The sequence below is a fragment of the Echiichthys vipera genome, assembly GCF_963691815.1.
Source record: "Echiichthys vipera genome assembly, chromosome: 12".
Classification (NCBI taxonomy): domain Eukaryota; kingdom Metazoa; phylum Chordata; class Actinopteri; order Perciformes; family Trachinidae; genus Echiichthys; species Echiichthys vipera.
In genome coordinates this window covers 21,245,944-21,267,940 of record NC_139837.1, presented here as the reverse complement: position 1 = coordinate 21,267,940, position 21,997 = coordinate 21,245,944, and the positions used below count along the sequence as shown (strand labels likewise).

At 40.6% G+C, this 21,997-nt stretch overlaps 1 protein-coding gene across 1 annotated transcript in view; it reads left to right on the top strand.

Moving 5' to 3' along the window:
* The first annotated feature begins 1,282 nt into the window (after positions 1 to 1,282).
* galnt16 (UDP-N-acetyl-alpha-D-galactosamine:polypeptide N-acetylgalactosaminyltransferase 16) overlaps positions 1,283 to 21,997 on the top strand; it is a 42,154-nt gene continuing 21,439 nt past the window's right edge. Inside the window, exons 1-5 of the mRNA XM_083924841.1 lie at positions 1,283 to 1,558; positions 12,832 to 13,013; positions 14,240 to 14,338; positions 14,434 to 14,501; positions 20,300 to 20,365. Of these exons, the coding sequence (XP_083780967.1) occupies positions 1,358 to 1,558; positions 12,832 to 13,013; positions 14,240 to 14,338; positions 14,434 to 14,501; positions 20,300 to 20,365 (616 nt within the window). The 5' untranslated portion in view covers positions 1,283 to 1,357. The remainder of the gene's footprint in view (positions 1,559 to 12,831; positions 13,014 to 14,239; positions 14,339 to 14,433; positions 14,502 to 20,299; positions 20,366 to 21,997) is intronic.

Genomic DNA, 21,997 nt, shown 5'->3' with positions numbered 1-21,997 from the left:
CAGGTTTTTGTTTTAAATTCCATTTAAACAACGTTATACCGAAGATATTGTCCCTAAAACTGTAAACATCAGTCTGTGACACAAATGTGTCTACTAATCCATTTTGATGATTGATTAAGTCATTTTTCAAGAAAACCAATTTTCCCAAGTTGATAATTTGCTGCTTTTGTTTGTTTTATATCACTGTAAACTGACACACCAGAGATCTGAAGACATGATCGTGTTTCCTTGTTTTATTAGACCCAAAGATTTCTCCATTAACTGAGAACATATTCAGATTAAACAATGATAAAAAAAAATATTTTAGGTGCTTTCCTAAACTCTGTTCTTCTGCATGACTGGATCATTACTGCATTACTGATCAAACTGAACCTATAAAACCTATTAAAAAATATATAAAACAGCTGAAGAATGCAATTAAAGTCTGGGCAACACATTGTATTTACAGTATAAAAAGTAAAATTATTCCTATTATTAAGTGAGCAGTGTAGCAAATGTGCCTGCTTTATATTATGCACCATATCTTACTTTATACACAGATTATGTGTATTTCTGAAATCTTAATATAATAAATATAAATTAGTACAATATTGCCCTCTTAAATGTAGGCAAAGTACCTCAAACCTGTCCTAAAGTGCAGAGTAAATGTACTTAGTGTCTCCTCTCCACTGCTTTTAATGCAGACATTAAGGCGACTTAGACTTTAGGGAAAGGCTTTGTGTTTTCAAGGGAAAGAGGTGATGTTCTTTTAACTAAAACCAACCACAGTCTTCAGCGACAGGCAGGGGGATCACGTGCATCAGAGGTTAAAAATGAAGAGAGGTGGAGAAATGTTTCTGGCATCATCATCATCCCCTATAACTTCACCTGCACCCTTGTGGCTGAATTAAAGACCTGCAGCTGGATGCAGATTGGACATCCTCTCCTCGTTGGAGCCAGTGTGTGTGTGTGTGTGTGTGTGTGTGTGTGTGTGTGTGTGTGTGTGTGTGTGTGTGTGTGTGTGTGTGTGTGTGTGTGTGTGTGTGTGTGTGTGTGTTTGTGTGTAAGAGGATGATGTGACTCGGCGCTAGGACCGTGGCTCTGTCAGTGCGCAAATCCCAGCAGAGAGAGGCAGCGCTCCAGCAGAAGAGGCTGTTTCACGGAGAGAGAGAGAGAGAGAGAGAGAGAGAGAGAGAGAGAGAGAGAGAGAGAGAGAGAGAGAGAGAGAGAGAGAGAGAGAGAGAGAGAGGCTGGCCGTCTGTCTTTCTGCTGCTGCTGCGACTCAATACATCACTGGCGGGGGGAGGCTGCACCTTGTGGACGAGGACGGACCTGAACCAGCTGGGCTCACCTCCGCAGCCCTCCGTATGGGCTCACCATGCGCAGGATACGGGCCAACGCCATCGCGATTCTGACCGTTGCGTGGATCCTGGGGACCTTTTATTACCTGTGGCAGGACAACAAGCCCCAGTCGTCGCCATCGTCTTCGGCGTCGCAGACCCGCGGCAGGGGCCATGGGCAGAAGGTGGCCCCCGGTCGGCTGGAGATCCACCGGGACGACAGGACCATCCCGCTGATAGTGAGTGAGCGCGGCTGTAGGGGATAAAGAGAGGGAGAGGGGGGAGAGCGGTGCTATAGCTGGAGGCGCAGGAGAGTGTGTGCTGCATGTTGATGTGCGTGTGAAACCTGGGGATGATGAAGATGATGGTGGAGGTGGAGGTGGAGGTGGAGGTGTACAGCTGGGTGCCACAGCGGGAATATCCTGACGGACACGTATGTGGCTTCACATCCACCTCCAGCCTCCTCCCCGTGCATCCATAGAGATAGCATTACTTCACAGGGTGCCTGCTGTTTGTCGGTGTTTCCCTGTCCTCTCCGTACCCTCCCCGGAGCCTGTGAGAACCTCAAGCACACGTAAGAGGCTTTCCATAAATCCCGTGCGTCGTGCGCAAGCACCCGGTAAACCATATTATGCTGAGGCGTTTTCTTGGATCGCACATGTGAGGTGGAAACAGGGGCTTTCAGCTGGGACACAACAGCAGGCGTCCTCTTTCCAGTGTGTCATTCAGAAAAGGCCTGTTTCTATCAGCTCAGGTCTGCATCCGCCTGTCGGTGCCTGCGCCAGGGCGGAGTAGTGAAAACAACCTCTGGTAAATGCTGTAAGGTGTGGTGGTCATTAGGCTCGGCTTGCTGTAAGCGCTCCAGGTTGCAACACAGCCTATAGACGCAGGCTGAACGGTGTCTGCTGGGGCTGTGTCTGGGTACACGCCACCTCAGATTAGGAGATCGGGTCTGTTTCTTTCGGATGCATTAAGTGGAAGACCTGTAGCTGGTGCTTTTAGTCCTGGGACACAGTGAAGAGGTCTCTGGTGCTGCAGGATAATTGATATGTCCACAGACAACAGTGATTTCAGTCATGTATCAAGCAAACATTGTTTTACTGTGTCCCCATGCTCTCAGAAGTGAGGGTGTTCTGCTTCTCTGTTGTTCTATGTCATTTCTGATTGAATGTGTTTGGGGTTTGGACTCATGGTTGAACAAAAGGGAGCAGGACGTAGATGTCACTTTGCATTTTTCACATTTATCAACATTTTCTTGACTGAAAGATCTAAATGCTTCTGCATTAACAGAATAACCAGTCGTGAAAATACTGCAACAAACTGTTATTTGAATTACTAATGCGTCAGTTTGTTGATACAATTTCAGAAAACAGTGGGAATGTCCCAAAGCTCACGTTTTATTCAGTGACTGCTACAAAACTCAAATAATTAATACATTCAAAGTGGAAGAAGTATAGGCCTGCGTAGAAAATCTTTTTTAAGTAAAAGAAGCAGCAAAATATAAAAATAAAATGCCGAATGGCTCAATTCTTAATAATATTATTGAATTATAATTACGGATGCATTACCGTGTTCATCACTTTGTGTTGCAGCTGAAGGTGGAGCTGATTTTAATGACTTCCTACCTCTGGGGATCAATAACGTTTTATCTTTATCTATAATATAACATCCTAACCAATGTGTCAAATATATTTTGTTTTATGATTCAGAATCTGCAATGTAATCAGGTTCTCAAATAAATGCTCAGTATTTACCTCTGAGATGAAGAAGAAAGAGGCAGAAAATGTAAATACACAAGTGAAACTGGACTTTAGTTACTTTTCAATTCTATTTTATTTATAGAATCATAACAAAAGTGATCTATAGGCACTTCACAGATAGAGTAGGTCAAGACCACACTCTACGACTTATTCATGATTAACAGAGACCCAACAATTCCTCCATGAGCAGCAGGAAGTCGCACTAGCTTTAATATTAGTGATACAATTAATTAAAGTTGTTATATACAGTATTAACCCATCAATCTTGTGCACACGGTGGCCACTGGATACATTTATCATCATAAATGACAGGACAAAATATCAAATCCTCACATTTGAGAAGGCAACTGATGAATCAAATAATTGTTTCAGCTCAATAATGAACAATTATTTCAGATTTTGAATGAGCAACTTTTCATCCTGATATAAACCCGAGACTGACAGATTCACTAAAGCCATTCTTACCTATGTGGCATGTCGCACAGCACTTAGTCAAAATATGAACATGAACAACTATAATTTAAAGAATAAAATGATCGTCAGACTTTTATCAGAAATATATGAGAATTGAATATTGATGAGTTTCAACAACTGGTGGATTTCATATACATTTTAGTGTGCCATACGCGTATTAGGTAAGTATAAAAATGACAGAAATATGGGGCGGCCAGTGGATGAGTGGTTAGAGGCTGAAGCTCCTCCAGCAGGTCGGAGTAGAACCTGCGGCCCCTTGCTGCATGTCTCCCCCTCTCTCTCTCACCCCATTTCCTGTCTGCCCTATCTAATAAAGGCTTGACAAACTTCCAAAAAATGAAAAATAAAAAATCAATCCCTAATCAATTCCTCGCTGAATGTAGCTGTTTCCCGCCCGCTGTTTGCTCCATAACCAAGCTGACAGACAGATCATTGAAATATGTCCCACTGTCCTGTTTGTAGTCAAAGAACAGCACACTGGAGCCTCTTTCACAGTTTACTACACCAATAAAACCCTCTCAGCTGTGGCCGAGGATGTGTGCCAACATGTCAGGATGCTTCTCTCCGGCAGCAGCAGATTTATTAAAACTCTGTTGGAAGGTTTTAATCATTCAGGGGTGAATGCCAAAGTGTGTGGCACTTGTGCTCGCAGGGCTGCTGAAGGAGTCACCTCGAGTTTGTAAAAAGAGGAAACTGTGGTGTGTGTCGGTGAGTGAGCACAGGCCAAGAACACGCTGATGGTCAGAGGATGCAGACCAACGTGGGAGCACTTTGAGTCAATTTGATTGCAGAGAGATGGAGCGTCATCTCTGCTGCTGAACCACAAACCCAGGCCACCTCGTCTAATCAGATCGCTCTTTGAACCGCAAACGCTTTGGATCCCAGGAGAGTTTTTTTTTTACTTTTGTAATCTTTGATTTGCTCAGCGGGGTCGTTCACCTTTGTCACCAAACTGAGATCTCCTCGCTGTCGTTTGTTCTGGAAATCCGACCTGCAGCTGTCAGGCTGCCCAACAGGAGGAGGAGAGGAGGGCTCTCTCTCTCTCTGTTTTCTGTTTTACATCCCTTCTTTCTTACATTCTTTCTTTCTCTCTTTCTTTCTTTCTTAAATTCTTTTTTTCTTGATTTATTTCTTGATTTCTTTCTTACTTTTGTCTATCTATCTATCTATCTATCTATCTATCTATCTATCTATCTATCTATCTATCTATCTATCTATCTATCTATCTATCTATCTATCTATCTATCTATCTATCTATCTATCTATCTATCTATCTGTCTATCTATCTGTCTATCTATCTGTCTGTCTATCTATCTATCTATCTATCTATCTATCTATCTATCTATCTATCTATCTATCTATCTATCTATCTATCTATCTATCTATGTATCTGTCTATCTATCTATTTAGATATATTTAATATTTCTGTCTTTCCTTCCTTCCTTCTTGTTTTTTCCATTTTCTTTTATCATTCTCTAATTGTTTATGTTCTTTATATCATTCTTCTTTCCGTCTGTCATTCTCTCCTCCCCCTTTCTTTCTGTCTGTCTGTCTTTCTTGCCTCTATCATTCTGTCCTCTCATTCTTTTCTCCCTTTTTCCTTCCGCATCCTCTTCGTTCTTTTTTAATGTCTTCTAATTTCTTTCTTTCCTCCATTTATTCTTTAATCTGCCAGGTCTTTCTTTCTTCTTATATTCTTACTTTTCCTTTTTTCTTCCATCATTGCTTCCTTCCTTTCTTTTGTCTGTCCCTTCTCTCTTTTCATTTTCTCCTTCATTTCTTCCCTTACAGTATGTCTCTCTCTCTCTCTCTCTCTCTCTCTCTCTCTCTCTTATGTTTTAAGTCTGTCCATTAGCAGCATTTGATTCACTAATGACATCATCTGTGAAATCTGTTTGCACTCTCACTCTTTTTCTTCTGCTCATTTCCTGCGTTGAGTGGTCTAATTTCTCTTTTCTGCAGTAACGGAGAGTGAGAGTGTGTGAACACGGCCGTCAGGCGTAACATTCACAGTAATCATCCGTTGTCATGGCGCACAACGTCAGCTGTGAACACATGTTGTAAACATCTGACCACAGATCCACATCCAGCTAATCAGCTCGTCATAATCCTGTGTGGTCGAGTCTTTCCAGGACAGATAGAAAACTTTTTTTCTTTTTACAACATTCACTTTTTTTATTATTATTATATTCTCAGTACACGTCGTTGGTTTTATTGCTCAGACTTATTTCTGACTAACCCAGAAACCATTTTTTTATTTATTTAAGACGTGACCACATAAACACTTCACAAGAGAATTGGGTCAAATGTGACGTTAACGATCTTGTCTGAAGTAGGCTTAGCTATATTTTCCAAACGCATCATTCCTTTTTGTCATTTAAACGGTAGTTCACAATAAAATGAAACATACATACTCTCCTCTTACCTATAGCTCTGTTCTCTCCTTGTTCACTGTTTGTACCTATAACTACAAGGATAGATTGATAAATATAGCACTACAGGTACAGGTAGATTTTGGGGTGAAATGTCCCTTTATTTTTGGATTCAAGTCAGTTTTTAAAATAATTTTATCACAAAATTCTTGTAAATGTATCTTTATTTGGCATCAAGTCTTTATGTTCACTAGTTTAGAAAATATAAACAGTGGTGGAAGAATTATTGAGATCCTTTAAAGTAAAAGCAGCAATACGGCAACGTAAACATACCGCAAAGAGTAAGTACGATAAGTAAAATGTAATGAAAAAACTCATATAGAAGATTTTTTATATTTATTATATATATATATATATATATATATATATATATATATATATATATATATATATATATATATATATATATATGTTATTATCTTGAATGGCCACTTTAGGCTGATGTTGTTATCATATTTAAAGTAATCCCCAACTACAGCGGTGTCCTGGTTGATCCAATACTGAAGTGCCAAGAACTGCAGTTCTCTGAGTGTCCACTAGGGGCAGGTTTCATAATAGAGCAGTTTCTCATTGACCCCCATGTTAAACGGGAAGATTTCACAGCATCATTAAACCTGTTTAAGGTCTGGTTCAAAAAAACATTATGGTCTGTATGTTTAGGTCATATCTCCAACACTGAGGGTGGTGAATTTTTTTGGACCAGGCTAGTTTTTTATTTTATTGGAGGTTAAAGTTTATGAATAATTAGGGGCGCTGCCTCTTGAGTGACAGCTAGCCTCTGGCCCTCACTTCTCCTCAGAGGTAAACGTCAGCCAGATGGACGTATCTCCCTCCCCCCAATGTCACATAGATTCCCTTTTTTGGTAAGAGGAAACAAGGTGGAGTCAAAGTCTGACAAGATGGCGACTCCCAGAGGCGAGTACGATCGGATCAAGTTGAAAGAACGGACCTCGACAGAGAGGCTACGTCAATTTTTTATACAGTCTATGATTTAAAGTTGCCTGTAAGAATTGAGATATATCTAGCGGCCTCTGTGATGGTAAGATGTAAGTGCAGGTTAGCCTCTGAGACCTCATCTCTCAGAGCTCCTTTGGAAAACGAACAGTGTCAACTGTATGACGTCAGTAGATCGGCAGCGTTCAACTGCAGCGATGTGGCGGGATGCCTTAACATGCTCCACACTGATAGGAGGTCCGAAGGAAAAAAAAAAGCGTTACCAACTCTGCGGCATATTTGATTTTAGCATGGGAAATTCCCCACAGACAATCAGATCATATTTCTCAGCAAAGCAGCAAATACAAGTGCTTTCATTAGCGGGTCATGTGATCAGTCAACATTGTTTTAACTCAGTCTTTGAAAGACAGTACCTACATGAAAATCTTACGGAGTACTACTTTAATGCATTAATGTTTGTCAAGTAAGAAATATGTTTCATAACAACTGTAAATACTGTTGGGTAGTTATCTTAAAGCTCAGTGGAAGAACATCAAGTTTTCCTCTTTTATTTTCACATAAGTAGCGTTACATTTTACAACCAAGACTCCAAATGAAAATATTGTAAATGCTTTTTTTAATAAAAATATAGCCACAAATTCAGTCGGACATATTCAGTATCTTTGGAAACTTTGGGCTCTCCACTACAATTTAGAGACTTAAAGTTTTTGTTCAAACTAAATTTATCCGCACAGCATGAATTTGTAATAACTTGCAGGTCGGTAGGGTTAAAGAGGTAACACACAATAAACTTGTAAAACATTTTAAGTTATTTGTGTGTTTGTGTCGTATGAATTCCCGTTCGCTGTTGGTTTGCCAAACAAAACGTTGTAAAACTTGCTTATAAAAATGTGTCTACTTGCACACAGTAATACAGTAACTGTGGCAGGAGATATATTTTTCGCTGCGTCTCGTCTGTGGGACGCCAGAATCCGTCCTCATAGCCTCAGAGCTGCAGCAGCACTTCATCTGCAGCTATCAGGCAGATTGTACTTGTATGTGATTTGTCTTGTGATTTGGGCTTGAAGGAGCCAGCAGACGCGTTCATCTTCCAGACTAGCTTCATATTTTATTCAGCGGCCCGAGCCGCAAAGTGCCGCCTGTTATTTTTGTCTTTTTATCTTCGGTGTACCACTTTTTGTTGTAGCTTTTAATATTTAGTCATGATGATACTTGCGGATTGCGGAGGGATGTAAAGTACACGATTAGGGAAAAGACTTCTTAACTATTAATAGCAGTAAAACTACTTTTCTGTGTAATGTGGCTGGTGTGAGTGGCTGCAATGAAATGTAGGTTACGGTGGAAGAAGTTACTTGTTTATTTAGTTTACTGCTGATGATAATGTGAAAGTTGAGAGTGTAGCTATATCACATAACAGCTAAACATGTAAACATCAACAACACTGGACTCTCATAACTGAAACTTTAATAGAAGTGATATACTGTATGTATGTCTGAAACAAGTGTCTTGTCCAAGGTCATTTGAATTCTGATAAAGAAGAAACAAGTTTAAAAAATGTTATATTCACATTTGATAATGAATAAAAGTGTCTTTCAAGGAACGGTACTTGACATTCAGAATATCATTTACTATGTTAAGATGTAAAAAATAATGGACTTAATTTCGGGGCAAGAAACACGACGCAGAGATGCCTTAAAGTTGCATTTGCGGTTGTCTAAAGAAGGCCGATTGTATAGAAGTCAAAGAGAAAATGAGCCTACTTCTCACTTGATTTATGACCTCAGTAAACAGAAATCATGCTTCAGTCTGTCAATCAGGATAGAGGCTTAGCGACACATCTATGGCACTGTGTACTTTAAAATAATGTGTTTTAGGACTTTAACCCTCTCACAGTGTTTTCACCTCAACCAAGTCGATCGACACTTTGCTAACCAAACTAGCAAGCTAGAGTTAGCCTCAGCTAGTAGCTGACGGGAAACAGTTTTTAACCGTCCCTGTGTCACCGCTTTAACTGTAAACTAATGAGGCGAGCGTCGTGAGCTCACCCACCAGAGGACTTGTTTTCCTCTTTAGCCATTAGCGTTGCGTAGTGCCATTGAAATGTCCCGAGAGTCCCTCAAGCGTCGCCCTCCTGTCCAATTATCGTCACTTCTGATGGCGACGACCATTATTTTTTTTACAGTCTATGCTTGCCCATGCGTTGGTATCAGACGCAGAGGACTGTGACAAAGCGTCTGTATTTAACAAGTTTGGAACAGTCCGTGAGAGCCGTGTGGAGGCAATCCCAGACCACTTTTTTCAGTAGGCCTATTTCAAGCATAGCACCTCTAAATGTGCACGTTTGTTCTGAAATAAATCATAGTTATCGCCTTAATTCAGCACGTGTGTGTGTTTTATGGACGTAAGGTTTAATTGAATGAGTAATCAAATGTTTCATAAAGTGAGTGGTAGAGGGAGCACCTGCAGGTCGAATGCTTGTGTATTGGCTTACAGGTTAGATTTGTTGTGGCTTATTCTTTTCATTATCTCCGTACTTGTTTTGCTTGTACACAGATTTCTTGTGCAGGCGGTAAATTGCTTTTGAAATGAGTTGTGTTTTTCGGTAATTAAACATTTTAATTAACCATAATTTTGCAAGCAGAAGAGTAACGTAAGTAGACACCTCTCTGGTTAGTAATTAGAGTGGAATTTGAAGCTGTGTTTCTTAATTGTTCTTAAGTGGAGATGCTCTTGAAGTAAGCAGCAAGGTGAAAAGTCTTTGTACACATGATTTTTGATGGACAGCAGAAAACTGAATGACGGTGTTAAGAATAAGTCAACACACTGAGATTACTTACATGCACTCACATGATTACAGTCACTTATAATGAAGATGTTTGTGTCAGCATTGTGTATGAATGCATGTGCAGATTGGGGGAGGTATCGACGAAAACTCTCCCCCAATCTGCACAAGCATTTATACACAATGCTGACACAAACATCTTCATATAACCATATAATTGATGCATTGGTTAATTCTGTTGATACAGTTTGATTTTTATTTTGAATAAAAGTAATACAGTTAAGTTAATAGGGTAAAATAAAGTAATCATCAAAGTTTTACTTATAACAAACGTACCCATATAAGAAGTCATATCCTAAAAAGTGCACGGCAGCTTTTCTTAATGTTTTAAATTCCCAGTTCATACTCAGACCGTAAGCATTAGAAGCAGCTGCTGTTGAGGGTGTTAGTTTTCATAACTTTGCTTATGTAGCACCTTTCAAAACCAGTCTCAAGGTGCTTCACACGTGCACATAAAATACAATAGTCCTATTATTAAATACAGCAAAAATTTAAAGGGGGGGGCCAAAGAAAATATGCCAAGAAGAAAAGTAATGCATTTTATTTTGTCTTTTAATGTCCTGTCTACCCCATAGGTTGATAATGTGTTGCCATCTGCTGCTCACGCCTGCAGTTTAATGAGACACCTTCCTCTTCATTTGATCAGTTTTCCCACACAGTACTGTGATCAGGTGGTCATGTTATTGTTATAACAGTTACGGTGACTGGTCAGAATGTGTGTGTTTTATTACGTGTTTATCTTTAGGATATAGTAACATAACTTGTCTGACCAGTGGAGACTCATTTGGTTGTTTTTTACACTACATAGTCCAGTTTTCCATGACATGGGATTATTATTGGGTCACCAGCTAATTATTCCAACTTGTCTGGCAAAATTATTTTATTAATTAAATATATATTATAGACCATTTCACAATTGTTTCCATAGAAAACATATATTTATTTCAGTTAATTTGCCCTAGGTCAAACCCCTGATTATGCTGGACGGTTAATTTCAGAATACTATACGTTATATTTCTGGGTTATGCTGACGTGCTGCTTCTGTTGCAAAGCTGAACTACTTTATAAACTGCTGGGCGGCTTGTGAGTTTCCCTGAGGGATGAATAAAATCACAATTTATTTATTGTATTATTCATCTGAATCTGAAAAGTAACCAGTAACTAAAGATATCAAATACATGTAGTGGAGTAAAAAGTACAATATGTGCCTCTGAAAAGTAGATTGTGGATTATACATATAAAGTAACTCAAGTACAGGACTTCAAAACTGTATCGAGGCAGAGTACTTGAATAGTTTACTGTTACTTTCCATCTCTGGCTATTTCAACATCCAACATACCAACAGTAGCATACATTTGGAGATGTGTTTCTGATACATTTAAGTCTTATATTCACTCTCTTAGTGCTGTTTTGCAAATCTCAGCTGCTAATGCTCCGCCATATTCACCTGCTAAATAAATCTGTATGCAGATGGTGTACGGTGATTTTTATAGCTGTAAAGGTAACACAGTGATATCAACATTAAGCTCTCTTGAGCTGTGCACTGCGGACATGTTTGTGTGCAAATCCTTGAAATGTTCAGGCTGCTCCCCTGGGGAGACTGAAAATGAGGTTGTTCTCACCTGAACCTGGTCAGGATCTTATTATAGATCCTCCAGCTACACCGCCCTTTAATAAAGCAGCTCAGATCAAAGCTCCATCCTTTTATAACACTTTCTCTTTTCTCCTTTCATTCTCCGGTCTGTCTGTCTTGCTGTTGCTTCTCTTTATGTCGGCTTCTCTCACCTGATTTATGTAATCATTGGCTGTTTTCACCTCCCACTCAGCAGTGTTAAAGCTCCTTGTGGGGGAATCCCATTAATTCCTGAGGATTTTATAAACTGTGTATTCTGATTTAATGAGTGCACACATCCCATTTTGCCCTGTTAGCGCTGACACGGTGACCTGAATAATAAAGTAGCTTTTTACATTTTAATCATTGGGCTTCAGACAGGCTTAGACGTGAGCGCAATAGAAGAACATGGTTTAATTCTCGGATGAGCAGTGTTGCAGCAGGATTGCAGTGCAGCACCACAGCAGAGCAGAGGACCTTTCAGACATTGCCTGAATATAAAGGTGGAACACTTTATTGGTTAATCTGGGCTGCTGAGGCTCAGGAGGCAGAGAGAGTTGTCCATTTATCTCAGTGTTTTCCCCCCAATTTCCAGCTCCTCTTATCCAAATGTTAACGTGTCCTTGAGTAAGACAACTGGACCCCAATGGACAGGCCCGCAACTTGGCATAGTGTGGGTTTGTGTGTGTGTGTGTGTGTGTGTGTGTGTGTGTGTGTGTGTGTGTGTGTGTGTGTGTGTGTGTGTGTGTGTGTGTGTGTGTGTGTGTGTGTGTGTGTGTGTGTGTGCATGTGTGTGTGTGTGTGTGTGCATGTGTGTGTTTGTGTGTGGTGGGGTGCTTTTGCCAGCGTTTTTAACCACATCTCACAATCTGCACTCTGCAGTCCAATATCATTACGTTTTGCATTGTTTGTCAACCAAAACAAATTATTTGAAGATGTTGCCTTGGGCTCTATTTTCTGACTTTGATTGAAAAGACTGATTAAGAGATGAATTATTACAATATAAGCTTCAATCTCCATTTTTTATATTTATTGCACAACATTTGTGTTTCTACCTTCTGTTAAATGTTTAGTTGAAAGGGAGGGAAATCTATTCAGGAATGAATGAAATGCTGTCTGTTCTTCTGAACAACTCATAAAGACAGTTAAAAACAACATACAATTAATTCCCTTTATGAGGATCTTGCATGTGGCATGCAGCCGTTTCACAGTAATAAAAGATGTTGCAGAGGAATAGAATGACAGTGAAGGAGTGGAGTGTTGGCACCAAAAACAACTTGTGCTGCTGTGTTTGCACTTCTGTGTGTTTACATGAGCGACAAGGCGCGGTTTTAAATCCCACAACTGTCTTAGTTAATAATCATTTGTTCTCCCTTTGACTTCAATTTTTAGAGTTTATTTCTACTGACGATAAAACGCTTTGTCGTGTCCTCTGCAGGTGACCCAGCCCCCGCGTGTGGAGCAGCAGGGCCAGCTGCTGGGCGGCTTCGAGGAGAAGGCGTACCTGGCGACGAAGCAGCTGAAGCCGGGGGAAGACCCGTACAGAGACCACGCCTTCAACCTGCAGGAGAGCGACCGGCTGGGCAGCGAGCGAGCCATCAGAGACACCCGACACTACAGGTGAGCAGGGTTAACTAACGGATCAGCCAAGGGTGGGTCTGTCTGTCTGCCTGTCTGTCTGCCTGTTTGTCTTCCTGTCTGTCTCTCTGTCTGTCTTCCTGCTCTGCTCTGCACAGATTGAGGCCTATCTTGCTTGAGCTGCACATGGATTTTGAATTGTTTGGAAAAAATCCTGTAAAATCCTACAACTTAAGTGTCTTGGACACTTAAGTTGTAGGTAGTTGGTAGTTGACCTGACCATCCTGACTGCTGATTGCAGATGCCAAGAGGCTACTGTTGAAGAACTGTTTCCCTGCCTGGTTTCATCAGCGGATACCACATGTAATAGTCTTTGGTGCGAAATATATAAAGGATTTGAGGTCCATTTTTGAGGGATTTGGATAAAGACTAATGAGGACTTTAAGCGCCAGCAGTGACTGTACAAGTAGATGACGCTCTTGCCTTGGGAGTGCTGTAACTTTTTAATGCTTTTTAGCTTTTTTCAACCAAAATAAACCCAACAAAAAATGATTTTTTTGTTCCCTTGGCAGATGGTGTTGCCCAAAATAAGCTCAACCTTGAGTTGAAATCTTTAGCAGCAGCTCTACAGCTCAATGTGTCGCTCAGTCTGTTGATCCACAAAAATGTCCACACCCTTTAGCAGCCACAGTCTTCGCACTAGGAGGCTGACATTTGGCGTGGAGGTCAAGTCTTTGTGAGGTTGTGTGTGTGTGTGTGTGTCTGTGTGTGTGTGTGTGTGTAAATTAATGAACATGTGGATATTTGTAAGTAGTCGCAGCGATTGCTATTTCCCAGTTGTTTGCAGCCTTAACTTTTCTTATTTCCTACTTTTCTTCTTTGTTATTTTATTGCTGTAAACATACAATAAATTGGTTTACTATAACATAATCAGTGGTATGTGATGGTTTATCTTCATGTAGCTCCCAGCTACGGGTAGAACAGTAAAGCAGAGGGTCAGAAATTGGTGCAGTTGTTGCCTGGCAACCAAATATTTCCATGTCACTACAGCAACAATGCTGAGGCATCTCCACAGGGGCACCGCTGCTGATCTCAGCTAGCCTGTGTGTGTGTTTGTGTGTGCGTGTGTGCGTGTGTGCGTGTGTGCGTGTGTGCGTGGGTGCGTGGGTGCGTGGGTGCGTGCGTGTTCTCTGACCGGATGTGCCAATTTAACACATAAAGAAGGTAAACCTGTGTGATGAATGTGTGATAAACTCTTCTCTCTGTAGGTGTGCATCTCTGAATTATGACACCGACCTTCCCTCCACAAGTATCATCATCACTTTCCACAATGAGGCTCGCTCCACTCTGCTTCGCACCATCAAAAGGTAATGAGGTTGAACACAAACGGCCCGATTACTCAGGAACAATGACGTTGAATCTCATGCCTTATGATCTCCATATTTATTTTTCTCCCTCTCAGTGTCCTGATGCGAAGTCCTCCTTCTCTGATCCAAGAAATAATCCTGATAGATGACTTCAGCTCTGACCGTGAGTTGTTTTTTTTATTGCTGCTTAAAGCTGTGGTGAAATGTCTTATCTCCCACTGAGCACAGAGGTTTTGTCCTCTGTATTGTTTCAGAAGTGGCTATAATCATTATGCTTATAACCATGGAAGTGAAAGGTGATGACTGCTAACTCTGCAGCTCCCCTCTGCTTTACTGGGTGTTTAAGCGTCTTTCAGCTCATTGTTTTGGTTTTATGACATCTTTACGGTTTTGGTTAACTCTCACCCTTAACTCTCAGGGTCATTATCAGCCACAACAGCGAGCTGTTTCCAGCGTTAAACCCTCTGTGCAACTACCTGCTCTGGACCAAACAGCACACAGACAAAGTTAGTGACTATCTGGGGAACAAAGAGGAGCAGTTAGCAGCTAAAGAGTTTGGTGGAAAAACAGAGCTATAATAAGCAATTTTGTGCTAATATCAACTTAAAAGTTTTTTTGCCTCCGCGCCAGCAACAGAACTGCTTCTAGTGAGCCTCATATTTTCCTCCACTCTCTTAGTTTAAAGGAAGTACTGTGTCTGTCTCACCTGAAGTACAAAAAAAACAATTTACAGTTTTGCACATTTTATGTGTCTGACTTTTTCTTGGCTGAAATCTCTCTTTTTTTTAACCACTGCCACAGACAGGTGGCTTTGTCAAAAAATGATTCGGGAGCACTGAGGGAATATCTCAATTTCTGACAGCGGCCCTCAGTGCCAGGTGTTGCTCTAAGCTCTTTGCATTCTGCTATGAATACGTGAAATACAAATGTCAAAGGAATGCTCCTTCAAATGAGAAGGCCAAATAATAGAGGAATGTAGGGCGAGGATAATGTCAAGAGACAGGAGTGGCTTTGAAGATGCGTCACGATGATGTCTGATATTAGAAAAAAATCAGATTCAATCGGGAGGTGTCAGATTCCTAAAGAATTTGCTCACTTATGAGGGGAGCAGAGAAAACTGAAAACACAGCTTTAGCCTTGATTTTATCTAGTTTGTTTAATTCCTAAAATATTATATTGTATTGACTTAAACCATGTGTATACCCATCTAAATCTTCTTTTTTTATGTTCTTCTTACTCTTTTTATATTCACAACATGAAGCAACATTGCATGTACAGTTAGACTTGTGCTATGTTACGGCTCATTTTGGAAATGACAATTCACACGACAATAAATGAATTTACAGAGTCAGAGTAAAAGTGAAAATGAACACGCTTTATTTGACAGTTTTCACCAAAATGTGGAATAGGAGGAGAAAAATAGGGCCCAGCTAATGGCTAATTCTGAAAGTGAAACGCAAACAAAAGACCTGTTCTTCTTATCTTACAAAACAATCTTGAACCAAACAATTACAAAGGTGGCATCAACCACTAAACCTTGTGTATCCAGCAAAAGTTACCTCTAATCTTAACTGGAGGTTTTTAACAAAGTGACTGCACATGCAGCAGGGAAGACAAGAGAATGTGTGCTTGGTTTATTGAAGACCCTGGATGATGATTGACCAGCTCAAAGCCTGAAGGAACCAACTACATGCATAAAGATGATTTTATTATTATGTAATTGATTAGTGATGCTGCTGACAGATGAAAATACATCAACAACACAGGAGAAAAGAGCTGCTACCAGCCTGAGAAACTGCTTAGGTTTTATGTGGAAAGCGAATTAGTACTCGACCTTGACATTTAGAAGACAAATCAGTTAATAGCACCGTTAAGTGCGGGTTGTGTTTTTATGTAGCTGGGCATAACTGTATAATTAGAGGATAAATACATTTTAGTAATTATTCCCCTTTGTCAGCATTAGGCAGAGGAATTACATGAGCTCATGCTTTACACCGTCCACAGCGCTTTCTGTAATTACCACCACATGCATCTCCTGTCTGTGGGAACAGCTCAGCGACCTACATTCACTGTGTACTCAGGCACACACACACACACACACACACACACACACACACACACACACACACACACACACACACACACACACACACACACACACACACAGACACCGTGAGGTGTCAGAGCTGGCCAGACATCTTAACAGTAGTGTCTCAGCAGCAGTAGCAGCGGGAGCTCTATTAGCTCACTAATGCCTTGTTTATTGCTGCAGCCAGTTTACCTGCACTCACATTGACCTGTCAGTGTCGTGACGTCTGTTTCTTGTCCTTGAATAAGACTTATAACCTCCCTGTTTTGTCAGTTATAAGCATCAGGTGAAATCGTTTCAAACACACTGTGGTTCCGGTTTGTGGCTTTTAGTTTTGCCTCAGTCTGACTGTGAAGAAAACAAGCCTCCCATTAGCCGACTGCTCGGTTTCCTCCAGCTCTTCTCTGCGGTCTTGCGACTCTCTAATGCCGTGTTTTATTTAAAGTCTCAGTAATCCCTGCTAAGAAAAGTAAAATAAAACTGCTGTTTAAGTTGCGGTGTGAAGGCAGGAGGTCGAGCATGTTCTCTAAATCCCCAAATCACTACATGATGTTTCAGTAACTCAACATGTTTTTCTTTGAAATTGCACACACACAGTGAGGTGTCAGCTTTTCCAACACCCCCCTCTTCTTATCCCAAATAATAAGGCAAAAACCTCAGAAGCCATCCCGATGAAGGCAAGATAGCTGAAAAAATCCTCTATTCCAATATTGATCATTTCATATCTCGATAAGGATATATATCAGGATATAACATGTTCTCTGATAAGTCAATAAATAAATAGTTTTTATGAAATAACCACATGGTAAAGCCTATTTTTGTATACTCCTTTTATTAAGAACGTTTGAGCAAAATATAAGCTTAAAATATGTCATGTCAGATTTTCTGAAAACTTTGAGTTAATATCATGGCCTGTAAAAAAAATGAACGTAGAAAGAAACACCACAGCTCCAAACATCCAGGCAGAAACCAACGTGGGCACGTAGGCCACCCAGCTCACCGTCCAACGCCTGCACTCTGGCCAGCAGGAAGACGCTGTTTAATTCCTCCATACTTCCCTCGGAGTGCGCTCTCTGATGTAGAGATGGACGCAGAGATGTTAAAATCATAGCTGCAGGGTCCATCTTCTCCGCCTCTTCCTCTGTGTTTACTCTGATGTTTACATTTGAGAACCTTGACCGGCCAGGTCAGCAGCGTCGACGGCAGACTGATCGATACCGTCAGAGAGCAGACACACAGACGTGCTTGTTTTTGTCACCTTGTTAAAATTGATTGTACGGAGGTCAGAAATGTGTTCCCTCACCTTCAGCTTCCATCTTTCAGCTTTGGATAGCATATATCTTTTTCTGTATGTGCAACAAGTACAGAATCAAGAAAGTACATCCAGTCAGTGGTTGTAGTTGATGAGGTGTGTGTACTACTAGTTAGATGGGTAGTTTACGAAGGAGGAAGTGGGTTTACGCTCCTATATGATTTGATTTGATACCAGAAACCAGAGTAGCAACATAAATTACAAATAATACTAAACAAATAAACTATCCTGATGTTTTTTCCAAGCTTTAGAAACAAAGGTAGCCAATTTATAAGCATTAAAATAAATCATGTTATGGTAGTGATCCAAAATATTTCTGGATTTTGAACATTTTGACTTTTAATTTAACATACATTTTCTTAAATCATGATAAAGTACTGTATGTCATGATCATTTATCATCTTTCAATGGAATTGTAATAATTGGCTTTACCATTTGCTTATTTCATGTTGTCAAGCCCTATCATAATGACAATACAGGAAGGAATATCCTATATATTCCAATATTTTTTTGTCCGATAGGTGGGTTTACTGTAAACTGACCGAAAAAGGTAGTTTACCCTCCACTACACCAATGCATCTTAGTGTTGAGAAGCCAAAAGAGTCAATTCAGTTACAAAAACCAACATGTATTTCTTTTACCAACCTGCAACAACGAACGAGGAGGAGGTGGTGGTGAGGGATGTCAGTCAGCATCAGAGGGAAGGGTCATCCTGCCTGAGTTTAATCCTGTCATAAGGACACCGTCCTCAGATTAGAACAGTGATCTTTACTGTGAGTCCAGACAGTAGCAGGTGACTCACGTAGTGTCGAGACAAGAAAAACGCCTTCATGGTGTTGTACTGACAGGAAATCATGCACGGTGTGGCACAAATTACACCAGTCAAACTCTATCTTTAGATCAATAATGCTAACTGAAATTTTTGCATATACGCATATATATATATATATATATATATATATATATATTTTTTTTTTTTAGTTTTATTTTATTGTTATTTTTTTTCATGTTTTTATTTCCTCATTAGGTTGTTTTCTTTTTCTTAGAACAGCTGAAGAGTGACAGGAAAGAGGGGATTACATGCAGCATTACATCGTAACATGTTATGTACATGAGTACATTGCATGCAGCGGGTCGGACTCAAACTCAGGTCGCTGCCAAAGACTGAGCCAATGTGGGGCGCACACTCTAACCAGTGAGCTAGAGGCCGCCCATATTTGTTTGTTGACACAGCCATTTTTTACTTTTCATCAGCTGGGAGAGGCTATTTTATTTCCATTGTGAATTGCATCATGGAAAAGGAGCTCCCATTAACAAACACACTAAATTTCATTTCATTTTTCCTGCGTGGACATGTTTCATTTTCAAAACAAGGAGGAAAGTAGCGCACAGTATATGTAGTTTAATGCATGTAACTGTATTATGTATGCACACACACACACACACACACACACACACACACACACACACACACACATACACACACACACACACACACACACACACACACACACACACACACACACACACACACACACACACACACACACACACAAATCCGGCTGCAAGTATACAACATCTGCTCAGTGGGTGTGATCTATGACTTTCTGCTCTTCTTCCCTGAGTGCTTAAAGCCCCCCTCCTCTTCACTCCACAGACACACACACACACACACACACACACACACACACACACACACACACACACACACACACACACACCAGCTGTCCCTTCCTTTATGAGCACCACTAAAGCACTAATACACTGCTGTTCTCACACACACCTGTCCTGTTACACGACAGTTTTAATGCAAACAAACAAGTTTGTACAAACAGCAAATTTAATCAATCAGGATTACAAGTTATCATGCTTGTTTCTGTCAGCATACGTCTATATCGCCTCTGGGGAGGGGTCTGTCTGCCTGATCTACCCACAATCCCTTAGCAAGGTCACACTCACTCTCTGCTGCTAATGCTAATCCTCTCAAGGATATGTGTGTGTGTGTGTGTGGGTGTGTGTGTGGGTGTGTGTGTGTGTGTGTGTGTGTGTGTGTGTGTGTGTGTGTGTGTGTGTGTGTGTGTGTGTGTGTGTGTGTGTGTGTGTGTGTGTGTGTGTGTGTGTGTGTGTGTGTGAGTGTGTGTGTTGTTTGTAATGACGTCCATCCGTAAGTGTCAACAAAAGGTCTGAGCCAGAGAAAAGGGAGTAGATGATGGGAATGAGCTCCTCTCGCTGGATTTATTTACGGAAAACGGATTTTGAATCTAATTATCCAGTGAAATAAAGCTCTTTTGTTTGAGTTTTTTTGAGTGTGTGTGTGTGTGTGTATTTCTGATTGTTTGCAGGACTATGATGGAGGACTGATGGATGTTGTGTTTGAATGTGATGTGTTTAGGTCATCGTGTTATACTGAGGGTTTGTATCTTTGTGACTGTGTAGATTTAGTAACCAGATCCACATGTGTGTCAGTTCGTGAGTGACAGTGTGAGTCGAGGCGATGAGGAGGTCTGTGTGTATTCTACTTCCATCATAACATCCCATCTCTTCTGCTCTCCTCCTCCAGCTGAGGACTGCCAGCTGCTCTCTCAGATCCCCAAAGTGCGCTGCCTGAGGAACGGCAGGAGAGAGGGTGAGTGTGGAGGGACGGGGGGGACTTCATAGAAAAGAGACTGGGCTTGAAGGCGCTGTTTGTTTTGTAAGCAATCCAACAAAAAGGCATAACTGTTATAGTATCAAATGAAGAAAAATGAAGAGCAAAAAGGCACGTTTATTAGTCAACTCATTACGTTTTATATAATGCAAAAAAAACATAATATTACATAATGCAGATGCAATATAACTACATGTAAAGGTGCTTTACTTGAAATACTGAAAAAAAAGTGGACTGGGATTTGCTCCACATGGCTCTCACCCCAATACGTAAAATAGTGACGTTTTTCACGGCCACATGCACTAACATGCACATGCGGCCTCACCCTCTATCAAAGTAAACAACAACACACACAGAGGAGAGTGATGTCCTTCTCTGTCAGAGGCATAATCAACACTAAAGAAAGAAAGTCTCCTTGGGCCCCTGTTGCTTTCTGTGGACGGGTGCATAAACCTGACACAAGGAATTCATTTGGACATCAACTCTGCAAGGTATTCATTCCCATATTAAAGCCTGTAAGAACAAAATCTGTTGAAAAAAATGAAAGCATGTTTGTTTCATCACGCATGTGTTCCTGAATTGATTTAAATGAATCCCAGAATTGGATTAAACCCTCGAACTACAAAGCAAAAGCGTTCAGCCAAACTAAAAGCCAAAAGAAGTGTTGCTGATTTGTTTGGATGTGTTAACAATAATCCCTGTCGCTCAGGTTGCTGCTACCTGTGTGTGTTGCTGCTTTCTCCGCAGACTGAAGACTCTGTTTGAGTTTACGGACCACATGCTGATCAAATATTATAGCATATTTCATTTAGGCCAGCTGCTCCCAACGGCATCACAAGCAGGAGGGAGCTCGAGTTTACTCTGGAACAGTCTCCAAATCTATATCATCGTGTCAGAACTTTCCAAATCTTTTTGTTAGCTTTTGTTTGGTGAAAATCGAAAATAATCACTCGTGTTTCAATTATTTTTTTAGTCATTTAAATCAGGAGAGTCCCGTTTGAGATTAAGAATCCCTCCAAGACGGGCAGAAGCCCAAATACAAACACACAGTTACAGTCAGAAAAACCCAAGAAGAGACAGAAAAAAATCAAAGAAAAGTCTGTTATAATTCCAGGGCAATTTAAAAACACCGACATGATCAATGAAACTGCCTCCACGTCTTTCATTGAGGATTTAAAAGCATTTAATGGGATTAATTCAAGTTCTGCAAAATATAGAACATGCAAATACCCTTTTCTGCCAATTTCTGTACAGTCATTTGGGACAGAAAGCATAACAGACCCAGACAAGAATGGCCTTATAGAAGGTGTACCAATGACAGAGCAGGCCATGATGAAGCAGAGCTTTACACTTGGTAATGAACCTCAGGGAAGCATGGGAAGCTGTGTCTACCACGTGAAGACACTGAGCAGAAGCATGCATATACAAAAGATCACCATCATCCAACACAGGTAAAAAGAAGCAGAAAGAACTCATTTTGAAAACAGTTTTAGTTTCAGCCTCAACCTTTTCATTATGTTCTTCACATGTGGCTTCAAAGTGAGGGAGTCATCAATCAAAATACCCAGATATTTATATTTAATCACCACCGAGGTGAAATCATTAAAACAT